Here is an 18,676-nt window from a genome sequence, read left to right as displayed (position 1 = left end):
CCCTCGTCTCGAAGTCATTGGGTTTCTTCAATGGGTTTTTGGTTAGATGCCTGAAATAAAGTCTGTTAAATCTTGTTCTACAACATGAAATACGTCAGTGAATACCCCACTCATGAATTTTGAAGCTTTTGTGTGTCTTAAAAAAGGCGCTGAACGAGAATGTCATCATCATGCGACCATGGTGTAGTTTCTGTACAACCAAACATTAGCTTTTACTTGTAGCAATTGCATTTAGGCTTCAAAAATCATAAAATTGTGTTCATTTGTGAAGATTATCTTGCTTGCCACAAAATATGTAGCTAAGTATCACAAATGTTGGTTTTGCCACAGAGTTTATTTATTTTTTTATAATCCAAAATTCTATCAGATTTTTGTTGACGGAAACAGGATGACGCTAACTTCCATGTTGACCTTCAGAAGAACGTCATCCCTGGAGGCGAATATGCTTTTCGTAAGCGGAATCTGGGAAAAATTAGCAAAAGCCCCGCCCTCAAGCGCTAGGATTGGACAGGCAGCCTGTCAGTCAAACTCACACCCCAGCCAGAGCTACGTCATCATTCCTTCATTCATATCTTCTCTACAGCCAGTCTGCCGCTGTTACTTAGAAATGAAAATGTATGTCAACTTCGCCTTCACGCACCAAACAGCTGTAACGATATTGTGAGGCTAGAGAGAAATGTTGATTCGTTTGCCTTTGTAATCTTGGATATTTCTATAAAAGAGAAATGTTGATTCATTTGTTTGCTCTTTTGTTTGATCATTAGGCTGTGTTAATAGGCCTACATTGTAAATAGTTCATCGTTCTTCTTAATTACGCCATTACTATAATTCCATTATGTAGAAATTATTTATATATTGAATAATTACTTGCATTACTATAATTTAATTATGTAGAAATTATTTATACATTGAATACTTGCATTACTATATTTTGATTATGTAGAACTTATTTATATATTGAATAATTACTTGCATTGCTATAATTCCATTATGTAGAAATGATTTATACATTGAATAATTATTCTGATGTGCCTGGCTTAGACCTAGGCTATTTGAATTGTGGTAGGTGATCAGATCAGCCCACACAGCATTGCAAAACTGGATAATATCATGTCAGATCAGACTCTAAAGTCAAACTAGTAGCCTACATCATGGATATATATAGAACACGGCCTACACAGTCCAACTTCTGCATCACAATCATGGGTAGAAGGGTAGAAAAAATTAGCACTCTCAAATTTTTATTAATATTACATCAATGTGTTCCACCTAGGGACATACTGGCTTCCACACAGTGAGCCAAGCTGTGAGGAGCGGCTGGCTTCCTCCCTGTCCTCTTACAGGGGTGGTCACACACGCCAATCAGAGAAATTCGTCCTCCCTGTCCTCTTATAGGGGTGGTCACATACGCGAATCAGAGAAATTCGTTTGACTGACATTAGTTTAATAATAAATATTAATTACAATCTCCTTACAATCACAGTCTCATTCCCTGCGATGAAGCGCGAGCCGGCAGGGAAGCGCGAGCGAGCGATGCAGTCACGTGACGGATTTTGGCCTTTTTGGATTGGATCAGGGACTTAACCAATGTGACTGGATAATCTCCGGCTATCCCCTCATTAATATTCATGATTTTCCCGGATTCCACCTACGAAAAGCATATACGCTCCCTGGAGCACAATACCATCCCCCTGCAGAGCCAGAGGGCCACCATTTTAGACGTGTGCGTGCACTAGCTCGAGGGGGCGGGGTATCTGTCAATCTTTTTATTTATGTGGCCAACCAGAGGCCCACAATCCCCTGTAAGTCAAAAAACGTACCAGTTTCTATTTCAGCTGATCACCTCACAGTATTGGGAGTAGACAATATTTCAACTAGCTAGCTATGCTAGCACTAGCGTATCAACTCCCTGGTCATAATGGTATGTAGTAATTTCAACCACTGCTCCTTTTATAAGGACCACCGCAAGGAAACGCATTCTTTGTTTAAAGTATCTGTCAATAAACTGACAATGTATAATAGTTGTTTGTTTCTGGCTGCCAGCATTAGCTTGTGTAGCTAGCGTGCTAGCTAAGTTACCTCACAAGTCGTCTATTTTCACCTCAAAACGTAGATTTAAAATGCCCCCGTTGATACTTTGTCGAGGGATTTTAGGAAGAGGCTTAAAGAGACAAGCACTAAAACAGGGCCTTCAAACACAGAGGGTGAAGAGTGACAGTCTGAGGAATATAAAGTGTTAAATTAACCATTAAAGATGGAAACATGTTCTAGTAGAAACCCCAAATACACATTTACACATTTATATAGTCAAAATGTCAGCAGCAGTTTGCACTATTAATATCTAATAAAGTAAAAAATATTGTAAAAAAATATTGCAACCCATTAGGGAAGTATAACTGTTAAGTGTTATTCTGAAATTATATACACCTGAAATTATATACACCTGATTATATACAGCTGTTCTTTGCAGTCCACAGTAGCCACCTTTTTATTTACCACTCAATTACTGATTTCAGCAAAGAATAATAGTTGGTGACGGCCCTGCTGAGCAGAATGTCAGCGAGAGAGAGGAGAGCAGCCGGGGGAAACGCAGGGTTATTTACGGAAAGAATATGGCTTTGATCATTGTGATGATATGGCACAGAAGTAAATAAGTTGCACGGAGGTTAGAGAGATGTCCTTGGTCGGGTTGCCATGGTGACATTGAAGCGTGTGTGTTTTGTTGAGTGTGTGACAGAGAGCTTTGAGAGGATGAAAATGTGTGAGTGCAGGAAGCGTGTGTGTGTTTATACAGTCCTGTGTGGTGTTACAGGAAAAAAAAAAAAAAGAAAAACGCATTAACGCTGCTACTAGTGGATATCCAGCTGCATGGTGCATACAGAACATCGTCATTGTTCCCATAAGATGCTTCAGAAAACATATATGTGCTGAAAGTAGGTTATACTGTACGTCCCTGACTCGCTTTGTGCTTGCAGGTGCTTTTGAGTGCAGTGAATGAGAGTTATGTGTGCAGTCCTGTCTGGTGTACTCACAGGGGATGGTGCGTAGGTAGAGGTTGTCGCGTATGATCTGTTGGAGCTTGTGGTCCAGCGAGCCCTTCTGAAACTGCAGACTGAGGTAGTGGCGCAGGTCTGTGTTCAATACTTTACCTGCAAAAACAGAAGCAGAGGCGGGAAGGGTCAATAAAAACATGCCGGCGCTCTCTCTCTAAAGGGTTAATGTCTAAATGGTAATCCATCCGAGTGACGTGTACCCTCACAAAGTGATCAATACCATAGCACTAGATCAAACTGTTTTTCTACTTGACAAAACATTTACCCTTTTAGAGAACAGATGTTTAATTAACCGGTATTTTCACAGATCTTGAGTGCTTAATATCACACAATAGATTTCCTCCTGAAGGATTTAACTTAATTTCTACATAATTCCAAACAATATTCAGTTCAATAACATTGTATTTACTCCATGAGGGCATATTGAAGGTAGTGTAAGCAACATTAAAGCTGTAGTTGGCAAATTTCCCCAAAAAATAACTTCTGTTATATTTTCTTTAACTGTCACAACATTCGCACAGCACTAAATGAGACAGGAGTCTCTAACACAGCCATCAATCATGTCAATCACTGCTTCGTGAACTGCACTCAAACTGTCAAACTTGGCAGTGCTGATCAAATATGAAAGATTCTGTTACTGTATTTCCTATTTCTCGCCTCAAATGAGAAAGTTTCCTCAGGCTGGTGCTTCGTTATGGCGCCACTGTTTTCAGCATGGCAGCTGGGTCACAAACTCTCATTCTACAGCTAAACAGTACACAAAAATATGCGTCTGAAAACATCTGAAGCAAGAAATAGGAATACAGAATCTTGATTTATATTTGATCAGCGCCGCCTTGTTTGACAGTTTGACTGCAAGGCACAAGCAGTGATTGACATAATTGACAGCTGCATTACAGACTCCTCATCTGTCTCATTTAGTGCTGTGTAAATACAGTGACAGCGTTAGAGACTCCTCTGCTCTGATTGGTTGTTTTTTTATGCCATTAAAAGCTCTAAGAGGAAGAACCTGATTTATTTGTCTCATGTACTTGGCAACTGTAACAGTGGCGGCTGCTGGTCTTTCAAGTAGGGGAAGCTCATTTTCGGCCTACATCAAAAATGTGTCCGTTTATTTATACGTAAATTTTACCCTCTGGGGCTGCTGCACAAGGCTAGTGTGACCGCCTGTGAGTGCTTTGGGACGATGGAGCGGCTCACAGCAGCACCCGCTGCTCGTTGGGGACAGTAACTGCAGAGCGACAGAAGTCAGAGTCTCCAAACACGAGTACAGTCTCCAGTAACACCAGAAAAAGATGCCAGATTTGTCGCTAGTCGTTTTTAACAAAGAAAAAGTCACTAAGAGGATTGGAAAAGTCTCCAGATCAACTCGGAACAATGGAATGAAACTTGAAAAATGCTCCGGTGGTGGTTTATATTTCAAGATCGCTGATCTGCTCATTTCGCTGTCAATCAAAAAAGGATTCAGCCTCAGACAGATTGTCCAATCATCATGCAGAAGCCCAGCGTCCAGGCCAGCCGAGGCCAGCCCACTGCCCCATAGACCCCCAGAGACTCTGAGTGTCCGATGGGCGGGACAAAACCGAGCATTTATCCAATGACTGTCTAGTTTCGCTGCAGTGGAACAACCCACTCTATGCTTCCCCACTGAAGTCTTTGGACGCTGAGCTTCCACTGTTTAATGCACTGTGACGCTACGGGAATGAATGAGAAGAAAGTCGCGTCAGTGACCTGTGATAAGTAGCTGATTCTGAACAAAAGTTGAATGCGTTCTAATGCATATTTAGTCAATGAAATGTAAACACAACAGTACATATTTAACCACTTATTTTTTGACATTTTAGGGGAAGCTGAGCTTCCCTTGCAGTCTTAGAGCAATCATCACTGAACTGTAACCAACTGTATCTTTAATGTGAAAACAGAATACAGGCTGTGTGAGAACAAACCGGTGCATGAAAGGAACATTACTAACAATGGCCGAGAATACACATGCATGTCATTCTATAGGTTCATTTGCATACACACACACACACTCTGCTGACAGCTGAGGGAGTGGACAACACAACCTGGCATATCTCAGCCCTTTCCTTGCCTGATAGACAAACTTACTTAAGGAAGTAGGCCTTGTAAAGAATAATAATAATAATAATAAAATCGACATTGATTTGGACAATAATTATTGTTGCTCGTTATTCCAATGTGCAGTGCGTTTGAGATCACAGCTGCCACACAGTCAGAAATGCAGCCTTTGTTTGAAAGACAAGTCAAGAAGACAGCCTCTGACTGGCTGACAGACTCAACAAGGCATCGTGGACAGCAACAAACAACAACTAGCGTCAACATGGAGAAATGGAAAAATAATTACAGAAAACATTCAGTGTTGATTTATAATAATGGATTTAGGCTCTAAAGTCTCTAAATAGAAAAAAGGCTTCTGAAAGGGACACGCCTACAACGAAGCCTTCGATGGAACAGCCTGATGGTTAGCAATAACTTCTGGGTAAAAAAAAAAAAAAAAACGAACTCTCACATGCCGTGGTCAAGAGATGTTTAATGTTATTAATGTTACGCCTTATAAGACACCATATTTAACTCAGCTCTGACCGAACTTTACTGGTGAGACAGACTGGTGCAGGCAGCTCAGCTAATGGAAGTTCATTTTCAGTGATACAGTACACTGGTTATTTTCAGATAACGTTACTATATATATAAGACATCACATTTTTTGTTATTTACCTGATTGGACAACTGCATCAGGCATTTCATTTACTCGCACCCGGCAAGCGTTAATGTCATACCCTGAGGTCTCTTGTATTTCACATAATTTTGTGTTTTTCTTTTTTCTTTTAACACTTAGTTACTGGTCGATGGCCCAATTAACAGAAACTGATATCCCTAAACATAACCAAATCAGTAGTTAGTCATTTCACATTTTGTTCTATGCAGAGGCCAGCAGTCAATTTAGTAGGCCACAGTTATCCAGTCTTAAAACCATTGCGAATCTAATCAAGTGTCGCTCTGGGAACAGGTGTGTGTGCTCAGAGTGTGTGACACTGGGTTACTCGAAAGCAGGTTAAATACGTGAAACCCTCTCAAAATCCCTCAGAAAAACTCCAGACTCACAGTGATCAGATTATACCTGGTACACAAGGTTTTCACTGGTAGCTGAAATATTATCTACATGCAGTGTGCGCCTGTATGTACAGTATGTATGAGCACCTGTTCTGTCTCGCTCAGAGCTTAAATCCTTGTTGATTCACCTTTTAATTCCAGTTTGATCACCGAGGGGAGATTGTAGCCGGAGGGTGAGGACAAAGGTTAAACAGATTTTTAAACTCTGATCTCTTCTGTTAAATCCACTTCAGTCATTAAGGGTAAATGGAGATTTAGGGTACAAGAGAGGTTACAGAGGGATATTTGACCTAGAAACAGAAATGTGCTGTGGTAGGGGGGAGCAGCACGACGCTGTACTCGAGTGCTGTTCCGACTGTTTTGCATAGCGAGTGAAGACGGCTTGTTAAAAAATACGGAGAACAAAACTGGACCGAGCTGAATTCATTGTCATCACCGCCTCCATTCATCTGAAGCAACAAATCTGAAATCCAAACTGCTAAGTGACAGATGATGGATGCCACACGCTCGACTGTCTTTACAGTTTCAACAGTCAAAAAAGCCTCAAAAAAAACTTTTCACCAAAGATGCGCAATGCCACAACCTCAAAAGTGAGGCGCCAGAGATTTTCATAAGAATATCTGAAAAGATTTCGCCTTTGCTCTCAACTCCCAGAAGCCTTTGTAAAAACAAAGCAAGTTCATGCAAAGTTTGAGGCAGAGGAAGACTTCACAGTCGTCATACACAAGCAGAGAGAAAAGTTTTTCTCTGAGAGAACATGATGAGGAGTTTGGAAAACAGGAAGAGATCTTCGGTGTCTGCCTGCCCTCAGCTTCAGCGTGAGCCTCATCTCTTGACAGACGGGGGAGAGTAGGCTTTGAAACAGTTTGACTACACAGAAGTAATCAGTTTCTTTCCATTCCTCTCCCCTATTCTGTCTTTCTGTCTCTGTTGCACACACAGACCAAACTCTGCTCAGCATGACTCCTCTCTGCATTCCTATGAATACCAATCAGCAGGACTAAAGATGAGATCTTGCTACTGTAGATGTACTGTATGAGCTAATAGAGAGGGGAGATGTACTTGACTGCGGAGGGGTGATAGAATAATGATGAGCTCTGGGAATATTTCAGCGAGCTCTCTCAGCCCTCAAATCCTCTTTTCCTGCTCGACTCATGACGGAAACCAACACGGGCCGTTACTGTGACACCACAGAGATCCCATTATTTTGTGTTTCTAAACTTACTCTCGCTCCAAGTTTCTGAGGCCGTTGTTGACTCACATCAAAATGCCCCTCATGTCCACAGGCCTCACTGCCATCTGACGCTGTTTTAGGAGCAGTCATCCCGGCGGGCCTGGCTTTTCAGAATAAAAGGTTGCACCGTTCTCCGTCTGCCTCTCCAAAGAGGGCTGCATCACAGCTGGTCTAGCAGGCAAACAGACTGAGACTGGGGAACCAAGGTCCAATCTGGCAACTTCATCTCAAAACTGTCCCAGAATTTTCTTGTTGTTCATATTCAGCACGCACACGAGGGAATTAACAGGGAAACATGGCCGTTTCAACTAACGACATGTGCTCCATATGCTTTCTGACAGCTAGTGACGTGGCAGCTAGAGAAGGATTTAACAAAGATGGCTTCAAATCAGTAAAGTAGCCTCGTCTCAAAGACACAACATGCCAGCTTTTTTGCAATTAAACACAAGGTACATTTAAAATCATCAACCTGTTGTTTAACCTGGGTTTACCCAAAACTAGACCCTAGCCAACAGCTGCATGTGGGGCCCATGTAGGTGGTAAATGGGCCAAAAATGGGCCCTATATGGGACTGTCCATGGGTTCCACATGGTTGGGTTTAATCAAGTGGGCCCCACATTGGTTATGCTAGGGCTACCTGGGTACCAAGTGGGTATGGGCCCAGATTGGGCATCTTATCTGGGGCCCACTTGGGTAAACCCACTCATGTGGGCAACTGGCATGGGGCCAATGTTGAACCTGTGGACAATCCCATACAGGGCCCATTTTTATATCCGTTTACGGCCCACATACAAATGTTGGCTGGGACCCCCTTATCTGCGGCAAATCAACAGGCTTAACAGTCATGTTCAGATTGTATTGAGACATAGTATTTGCTGTCAATAAGTCATCAATAATAGTAAATAATAACAACAGCAAAAGCCCTTTTCTTGACTTGTTGCATTGATGCTGAAATGTCAGCCTCAGTTATGACATAGATCAGTGGTTTCCAGCCTTTTCCTGAGGGACTGCTTTTCTATCATTCAAGCAACTGACCACCTTTGACTGAATGACACATTTTATGGATATTCTATATTATATTCAATGCATAATAATAACAGGAAAGAACAATTACCCAAAGAGTGAAAGTAATGATTGCAGGAAGTTTGTGTAAAATGAGTGATTTGGATGAATTTTGAGCAGATTATTTCCTGTGGATATTGCAACAGAGCTACATTTTCTGGTATTTTTAGGAACTTTTTATTGGATTTCTTTGTATTATGTACATATTTTTTTAACTTTCATAATCATACAAAGTAAATAGGATTCTTTTTTGACAATTTCAGTGTTGTCTCCTCAATGAGGCTTGGACATTGCTCTATTAGCTACTAACTTTGTTCAGGTCTTTTGTTCTAGGTCAGGTCATGTTTATATCCATTCACCCATCCATTTTCCACAGCTTATCTGAAGCTGGGTCACGGGGGGCAGCAGGCCGAGCAAAGTATTCCAGACGTCCCTCTCCATGGCATCACTTTCCAGCTCCTCCTGGGGGACCCCAAGGCGTTCCCAGGCCAGACGAGATATGTAATCCCTCCAGCTCGTTTTGGGTCCTGTTCAGGGCCCCCTACCAGCGGGACATGCCCCGAACACCTCCAACGGGAAGCACCAAGGACGCATCCTGCTCAGATGCTCAAACCACCTCAACTGACTCCTTTTGATGCGTAGGAGCTGCGGCTCTACTTCGAGCTCCCTCCGGATGCTTGAGCTCCTTACCCTATCTCTAAGGCTGAGCCCAGCCACCCTACTGAGGAAACTCATCTTGAACAAAACTTTAAAAATAACAATTTCATTTAGTTTTCCTTACAGAAATTACTGAAATATTGAGATAAAGGCCTACTATACATACTTTTTAAAATCAAGAAGGCCTTGCGACCCCTTGAGAAGATTTGATGACCCCTAATGGTTATCAGGACCCGCAGGTTGGGATCAAGTGAGGTAGACAACTCAATGAATAGCAAGTCTGGAATCTAGACTGTATAAAAATATCTACCGTGACGTCACTCATTGGTTTGTGGATTCCCGTTAAGAAGCCTTGTGTTGACACTTTGGCTGTCACCATGTTGGATTTTTGGAGCCAAAAGTGACCATATTTTGACAAGAGGGTGGAGCTGCGGAGGAGTGTGGGGTGGATCTGACTGAGAACCCAAGACCATGATCTGCAGATAGCCTGCCATTCAGAGTGGTCACAAGGTACCAGGCTGTAAACATGTTCATTTCTGCTGTAAAGTTGGGCATTTTGACATGGTGGTCTTAGGGGACTGACTTGCTCTTGGAGCCAGCCTAAAGTAGCCATCAGGGGAGCGTCTTTTTTTGGCATTTCTGTGTTGACTCTGTTTTTCAGCCCCGGAGGTTGCCGCTTGGTCAGAAAGTTACACCTTGTTTGAAACTATATCATTTGAAAGGCTTTTTCATTAGTACATTTCGGTTCCTCCTCTTTCAATTTCCTCCCTGAAGTGTCTTCACATTATTGTTTCTTCCTAAAGTGCGAGGATTTCCTTTTTAGCTGTCTTCTTTGAGAGCTCAGGCTGGGTCAGGGAATCATTGATGTTGTGGGCATGTAAATCCCATTGAGACTTTGCATGCGATTTTGGGCTTTACAAATAAACTTGACTTGACTGGTTTTTGATCTTTTTCCCGTTCTGGAAATCTCCCTGAGCGCGAGCCAATCACATCAAATATTACTCTACACATTGAACCCTTAATTGCAGGGTAAAAACTATGCATTTGTGATGATGAAACTCTCGCTTTGATGATGAAAGCATGGTAACATCTTCTTACAGTAGTCGAGGGCTCTCTGTGACTCACACACATGCGCACATCATGCCTGAAACCGTCAGAAGCCAGCAGGGGATGTTTGTGGCTGTACAGTGGAGCTACCAGGTGTGGATGTGTCTAACTGTAAGAAACTAGAGCAAGCATGCTCAGTCACACTTCACTGGATAAATAAAAGAGAAAAAAGTACAAACACACACACACACACACACACACAAACACACACACTGCTCTGATCTGTTGATTGTGGTACAAGTACAGAGCTACAGTGCGGCCTTTGTGGTTTCCTGGGTCCTGTCAGAGATTGTTAGTGAGGCTGTCACATCAGAGTTCCTCAGTCCTCCCCCCGCACAGATAACCCAGCTATTGTAGCAGGCCTCATTTTTCTGTGACTATTGTGCCCCACTGGCCGTCCACTCACTTGTGGGTTAATTCTCGACAGCCAGCCAGGAAGATGAACATCTTGTTTCTTCTATAACAGAAAATCATGCATGGGAATTCTGGTCTCACATTTCTGTCCTTCAAAATTCTGTTTTCTCCACTTTTTTTCATTCCACTATGACTACAGTCTACGGCAGAAATTTGTCACTAATTAATTTCTTGTAAGTTGCATCATGAGCTACTTGTATTCTCAGGAGATTAGATTCATCAAACAAATGGTTCCCTTTAAAGGTCCAGTGTGTGGGATTTAGTACACTGGCAGAACTATGTTTTGATTAGTGCTGGGGCGAGATGCCTTTTGCTCAATTCAATACTATCACAATGCTTGGGTGCCGATTCAATATGTACTACTAGTTTAAAGTACTGCAGTTCTACAGGTATTGTGATTTAATATTAAAATCTATTGTGCTTTTGGGTTACTTAACACTGGACCATAGGAAAACGTTAAAAGTCACATGCTTCTAGAGACTGAATATCACAAGATGAATTTCCAAAAACAGTGTACATCACGTGTCAGTCAGTCTTTCTGTTATTTCAGCAGTATAATACTGCACAGAGAGTTGTAAATAAACTAATAGCTGCTTTTATGTCTTACTTTAAACAGTTTTATTCCAGTGAAGCACTTTGTGACCTTGCTTCGTAAATGGCAATGTATTAGGTGCACTTACTAACGTACCTACTAAAATGTAGGTTGCAGCTACAATACAATGAATTAAAGAAATATATACTTTTGAAGTAAACGTAATTTGCGACATTAAACTGTCCCTGCAGTGTCTCCTATACATTAATTTATTTGTAGTGGCTGCCACAATATGAATATCAACCGCCTTTTATTGATTCTATTAAGATTTTATCTTATGTTTATTTATTTGAAATATTTATATTCATATTTATTTATTTAAACAAAAAAATTCCATTGTAAGCATGCACACAGTGCCCTGATTCGCTCAGCCCTTCGCCCCATTCTTGCTCTCTGTCTCTATAGCCCTTTTTAAACAGGAATTGTGCAAATTTGCAGGAAAGCCCAATCAGTCTTTTTTCAGCATTGGCAGTATAAAAACAAAATCGGGGAGTGCGGCAAAATGCAGCCTGCCTACTTTTGTTTATACAAAATGCGCCTTTTTTGGGGCAATGGGGTGCGTGAACAAGTAACAAAACGTGTAGCTCAGCGTGTGACGTAAACAGTGACGTGGGAGGGAAGCCGTGGCTGGTCAGTCCTTCAGTGAGTCTCTCGTAAGTCGGCCCGTCGGTCTCTTCATTTGCAAGGACAAGGAGGGCGCGCAATTCCTTGTCTCCCCAGTTGCTCATCTTTACAGTGTCTGTCAGGTTTGCGTTTCCCTCTTGCTACTAGCTGCTCGCTAATTCCTGCTATCAGCTGTTTCCTGGTTATCCAGTGGGTCACACGTGCGGCGTCATCAACAGCCCCTCCCGTTGCGGAAGGCCGCCTCAGTCTTTTTAAACCAAAAGGGTTCCGCCAATATGACTACCCTACGAGGCGGAAAATTGGGCACCTCGGATCATCTCGCCATTCCCGGAAACTCTGGCAGTGTAAAAGGGGCTTATGTTTATCAGACCACAAATGAGACGAGAATTAGTGAGCTAGTGCACCCCATGGTCCCTCCACTTCCACCTGTCTTGAAACCAACACGATGCAAGTTACTCATAGATCATCACAATAAAAGCGGACACTTCGTAAAAACACAAACTTTAACATTTAAGTGAATCTTTTTCCTTTTTTTCCATTTGGATATAACCAACTGAAACTAAATATCGGCATGTTTTCAAAACCTTAGAATGAGCTATTTATATCTACATAAGGTGCTGGTCCTCTTCCATGGAGTCCAGCATACTGTTTCTACATTTGCTCAAACTAGACGGATCAAAGACTGACTCTAGATAGGGCCATTCATGTTTTCGCTCAGCCACCATAATTCTCCAACACGCCTGACACATGGGAGAAGCTTCAACTGATTGCAATCTGCAACCCCACCACTAGATGCCACTAAATCCCACACACTGGACCTTTAAATGAAGCTATTGTTTCACTCTCAACTCATCCAAAGATCCTCTCCTCCTCTCTGCTACCTAGTCGTTTTTGCATTAAGTGACGGCAGGGAAGTGTCAGGAAAGTGCAAGGTCACCCATGAGAATACTTCGGCCCCATTTCACCTGGCATCAGCAGTACTCCTCCTCTCAAAAACTGGAGGCTCAGAAAAAAAATAACTGCAGTGAGGGAAGCAGCGCCTGCCTGGCACCCCTAGTGAAGCGACAGACTGTTAACATCCTCACTTAGACCAACACCTCACTCAGAAGCCACAGAATTAGATTAACACTCCAATCTCAAGACACAACTCTCTCTCATACACGAGCACATGTCAAGCATCTGTTTGAAGAGACTTGTTCTGTGAATGTTATTAAAAAATGCTCTAATACACTTTGTGAAAATGATTATATAAGATCAGAGGACTGAAAACACATCAGCTCACTTGTAACCTAAAGTACTGAGATTGCTGTAAGCGCGACAGGAAGGAAAAAGAAATCTACCATCAGCTATATTAGTTATGTTTGTTTCATTACATAAGCTAATTTGTGAGTTTCATTTTTGGGGTAGCGCTCCAACTTTCCCTCAATTTGCCTCATCTACTTTATATCAGTAAGTTATTTTCTACGTTTTCCAGAGCTCGTAGCGAAGAGGTTTAAATTTGCCTCTGTCAATTAAAAGTTTTGCATTTAAATTACTTTATCTTGTAGCACAATCAAATTTATTTTAATTTTATTCATCTAAACTGCACAGTCTGATTTATTTTTAATTCTGATGTTATCACTTGATTAGAAATTAGAAGTTTTCTAATTAGACAAATTGAATAGAAATTTCTTTAGAAGAAACAGAAGTCTTACATGAGCAGTTTTTGGAAATATGCTTCTTTGCTTTCTTGCTACGATAGATACCTTTTAAAAATTGCTGTTAACATAGTGTATCTTGTTTATTCTGTACAAGTAATGAAGTGTAAAGAGGCAACTTACCCTCATACAAAGGGTCACATGATATCTTATGAAAATGCACTTACAACATCGAATGAATTACCACCCCACGAATTATCATGTTTCATACTTGATGTAAAATTAAATAGTTAGGTTTAGGTCAGTAGGGTGACTTTGGTTTGGATTAGGAAAGTAAAGTAACATAAATTAGGTTTAGGAAAAGAAACATGGCGACGATGTACCTTAAAATAACTCAAAGTTCAGTTGGTTTCACATAGGACATGAACACCTGTCTTCTGAGGGACAGCCCTGTGTTTGTTTGACCCATCCGCCATCCCAACATGATGCCTTGCATACGTTCTCCCATCATATTAATCCCATAAATGCTTTGGTCACTTAATCAAAGCCTTTCTGAGTAAGATGAGGAAGAAGAAGATATACTTTATTAATCCCCAAGGAAGAATTCAACTTTCTCACTCTGTTGTTTTACGAAAATGCACATACAATATTAAGATCTGGCACCACAGTATGTAACTGAGCTTCTCACACTGTACCGCCCAAACAGGCCCCTCAGGCCTGCCAGTCTGGGTCTTCTAACTGTTCCAGAGTCCAGGTTAAAGACAAACGGTGATTGAGACTTCTCAGTTCTTGCTCCTCGGCTTTGGAACAACCTCCCACTGAGCAGCAGATCAGCTGACTCTGTTCACATCTTTAAATCTTGTCTGAAAACTTACTTTTACAGATTGGCCTTTCCTGACAGTTCAAAGACTTATTGTGTCTATGGGAGTGTGTGCATTTGCAGCCATGTGTCTATGTCTCTACGTGTTTAAGTGTAGGCATGTATGTATGCTTATGTTTTATTAGTATCACTTTTGTATTTTCTGCTCTACAAATAAAGTTATTATTAATTATTATACGAACACATGCACAAACAGGACCTACACATGCATTACATGGAGAGATGTCGGAGCTGCCCAGGAGGTGAACTGGCGCCTCTGCAGCTACCAGTCCACGCTCCATATTTGGTCTGGATGGGGGACTTAAACCAGAGACCCTCCAGTTCCCAAGCAAAGTCCCTATAGACTGAGCTACTGCCAATTATGTGGGTTATACACAAATTAGTGGCTCGTGATCGCGTGGGTTATATAGGAATTATAGTGTATTACTTCTTGTAGTGATAAGTACAAAAAAGGGCATGAGAGAAAGAGCCTGAAAGAGGACAAGTTGTGGTTTCATGGGAGGTTATGTGCTGGACTATTTCTTGGCCAGGAGCAGTAACTTTCCCTGTTTCCAGTTTTCATGCTAAACTAAGCTAAGCTTCTACCTACTGTACATTTGTAATATTAAGTATTATAATTACACAAAATTTGTTTCAGTTATTACCACCTGACATGCTTAGACCTCCAAAGTCAATATGTGAAACGTTTGATACTCAGTTTCTGTACCCCTACGTTCACCTTTGGGGGTACCCCACCTATAAAGGGGTGTCTCCTGCCTTGCCTCTCCCCTGATTGCTGTCGTGCTCCGTGGGAGAGGTAAGCGACATTGCCCTCATAATAATTTCCATGTTTTAGCATTGTTAAGATATTATCATAAGCTAACATAATCCTGTGTCACATAATTTGTGTAGGGGACAGAGTTTATTTGGTCGTATTTGACGGAGAATTTTGTTTTCACCTGTTGTTGTCAGGTATGTTTTCTGAGTTTTATCGTACTTAATTGAATGCAACATGGCCGTCCCTTTTTGCTGGTGTGCTCCGTGGGAGAGGGGCTTGAGTTTATATGGTTGTGTTTGATGGAGGATTTTGTTTTTACCTCTTGCTGTCAGAGTTGTCAGGAATAAACGGAGATCGCCTCCAAAGATATCCACAGTCTGAGCCTCTTCATATCAGTAGACGCAGACAACACTAGAGTCCACCGATCACATCAATCTTCTCATCAAACCCCCACAAACAAAGCAAATATGCATATTTTCCCAAAACTATTCCTTTTAGGAGTGCAGTTCGTGCATGGAAGATTTTTGTCACCCACTGATTGGTATTTCTCCAAACAGTGAAATGTGAGCAAACGCCTCGGTTCTATTGCGACATTTCATTCTGAGGCATTCTCCCTGAGGCATGTGGGACGTCCACAGGGAGGTCATTATCTCTGTTGTCTGACTGTCACTTAATTAACAGTCTTCCGAGTAGGGAATATGTCGTCAGGTCTGGAGCTGTTTCCTGACACCTTTCTCAGTGCAGCAGGTCAGATCATAGAAAAACTACAGGCAGGAATTCGACACATTTTGCCCAAAGACATTTGGAAAGTCATGGAGTATGTGTGCTTGGAATGTATATGCAAAAAACTGCAATCTCCGTCTCTCACATTAATTAAGCTGAACACGTTCCTTTGTCTTTTCCTCTCTAATAGATGCCCATGGGACTTCCAGACACTTGCTGTAATGCTACATACAGTGTGCTTTAATTCAACGATCTTTACTGTGTAACAAGCAGATCATCTTTAAGTAGAGGAGGAGCTTTGTTATTTACTGTCTCCAAACTCTTCTTAACGAACCCTCACTGACCTATGGAAGGCTCAGTCACTACAAACTTACAGCATGCTGCGCAGTTAATGTCAACAAGTCCTCCAAATGAAATGACAAAATACATTCATTATAATTGCCCTCCACACTGACACATGTAGGGATTTTCCAATCTAATTTGACAGATCATGCTCGGGGTTACATAACTCTGATTGTGGTTGCGGTTTAAAGAAACCAAAGTTGATCGTGAAGAGGAAACAAGAAATGAACATCGGTCTGTGTTTGATGTTTTGTTTACCCATCCGACCAACCCAACCTCCTGCCTCTGCAGACTTTGTGGCTCCATGACAACATCACAATTCTTCTTCCTTTGCCTCCAAAGGACAAGAGTCATAATTATTGCAGCCACTAGAGGGCTTTGTGACTCAGATGAAAGCATATGTCGATTTTTGGGGGCTGATGCAGTCATTTTCCATGAGAGCACAATCTGTGAATATCATTGAAACCTACAGAACTTAATTTTAAATTCTAGTAGAGATCCCAAAGTTTTTAAAAACACCAAATGTGTCCAGCTGAATTGTGGGGGAAATGTGTATAAAATTATGGAAACATGGAGTCTTGTGGGTTTGAACATTTCACTTCCTATAGCTTTAATTTGAGGTATTATGACTGAAACTATGTGCATTTATTTAGTGTATGTATGGTCTGTGAACTAATGGGCACTTTTTGCAATAAACTCAAATGAGTGGCATTTTTCTGGCATGTGCCCTTTTTGGTTTTGTATATTTTGACATTTATAAGACAAATCTTGAAACATACATGTGTTCAATAGCCTTTGGTTGTTTGTAGTGGTTTTAATATTTAAGTATTTTACAATATTTTTTACATATGTAATTGTTCTTACCGGTATTATCATGTTTTACATTTGTGTGTATTTTATTTTGCTATATATTTGTGTCATTCTTTAATTTTGTACAGCACACTGGTCAGCTGTGGATGTTTTTAAACGTTCTATATAAATTAACTTGATTTCTATTTTGTCATAATTATGTATTTACACTGTCAGTTTGATTTTTCATTTATTTATTTACTCTGACAAAGTAGTTTAAACTCCTATTTTTAGTTAACCCAACTGGATTTCTCACTGCAGTAGCTTTGCTGTAGTTAAACTCCTTCCAGTGTGAAGTAATGGGTTGCTTGCAAAGCTTTACTTCCAAAGTAGCTTTCCCAACACAGAAGACCACACATGCTGTGGCTCAGGAGGTAGAGTGGGTCGGTCACTCATCAAAAGAACAGTGGTTTGAACCCTGACTCCTGCAAAGTATCCTTGAGCAGGATACTGAACCCTAACTTGCTCCTGATGGCTGTTCCATGAGTGTGTTACCACTGAATAGCAGGTGGCACCTTGTATGGTAGCCTTGACCACCAGTGTGTGAATGCATGTGTGAATGAGTGAACGTGACTCCAAGTGTAAAAAGCTAATGACAAAGTAAATCCAGCACAACCAAACAAAGTGGACGCCAGAGCAGAGACAGAGCGGCTGCCACCAGCTGATGTAGAGTAGCCAGTCAGTGCAGGTGAGCTGAGTAACCCTGACGACCAAACTCTCACCAGGCTCCTGCAGGAAGTGAATGTCCAGAGGGCCGTCACAATATTGTGACATACAATTATATTATAATTAGGTAATAAAGGATTTAGCTATACAGCCCAACCCTTGTTCCAGTAACAACTTAGCAGCTTGCTGATGTGTAACGTACAGTACCATCAGCTATGCGGAGAAAGCCTGGAGGAGAGACAGAACCAAATCTCTTTATAAAGATTATCTGCAAATGTTCAGTTTCCCATGTGAACAGTTCGTTTTGAATATTGTTTTATTGTTGTTTTCATTTTAAATTATTTGTTTCTTTTGTTTCTTTTCTTCTCCTTTTCTACATTTTGTTTTCAGTTCCACTTTAACTGACCCAGGATATCTTCTCGTTATCTGCTATGACTAACCTATCACATTGGCCATCGTCTGGATAACCGGTACTACAAAACTGGTTATCAACTAGCTCAGTCAACTCTGGGTTTTCCTGTCCAGCTGCGAGCGTGTTCATGTGAAAGAGGCGGGGGTGTTAATTACAAGTGACATCATCAGAATCATGAATGAAGTGGGTTACTTTATATCGTATGAGAAGAACCAGCACCAAACGTGTCTGCGACTGCGAGACAGTAAAATTTTACAACGTTCTGTAATCTTATAAAGTAAAATTGACATTAGTATAGAGTATTTTTTGCTGATTACTTGGATGATGACAAAACTACTCTGAATATGTCACATGCAGAACTTTAAAGTAACACCAGACTGTTTCTGCTACTGAAGTAAAGGGTGGAAAAGTAGCCTCGTTGATAACTGATGAGGTCTATCTGACCCAAATGAGGCATTTATAATTAAAGGAGCCAGTAATTTTTCTAATAGAATATTATCTGTTTTTCCCGGTCTTCGTCACACAGGCATCTCAT

The 18,676-nt window shown here is 41.2% G+C and overlaps 1 protein-coding gene across 2 annotated transcripts in view; it reads right to left on the bottom strand.

Moving 5' to 3' along the window:
- Positions 1-18,676, bottom strand: part of magi3b (membrane associated guanylate kinase, WW and PDZ domain containing 3b) — a 233,870-nt gene that overhangs the window by 70,172 nt on the left and 145,022 nt on the right. For both annotated transcript variants that reach the window (XM_078170440.1, XM_078170438.1), the window contains exon 2: positions 3,033-3,149. In XM_078170440.1, the coding sequence (XP_078026566.1) occupies positions 3,033-3,149 (117 nt within the window). The remainder of the gene's footprint in view (positions 1-3,032; positions 3,150-18,676) is intronic.

Source organism: Epinephelus lanceolatus, chromosome 1, assembly GCF_041903045.1.
Source record: "Epinephelus lanceolatus isolate andai-2023 chromosome 1, ASM4190304v1, whole genome shotgun sequence".
Classification (NCBI taxonomy): Eukaryota; Metazoa; Chordata; class Actinopteri; order Perciformes; family Serranidae; genus Epinephelus; species Epinephelus lanceolatus.
The sequence above is the reverse complement of the archived record's forward strand: the minus strand, read 5'-3'. Positions and strand labels throughout refer to the sequence as shown.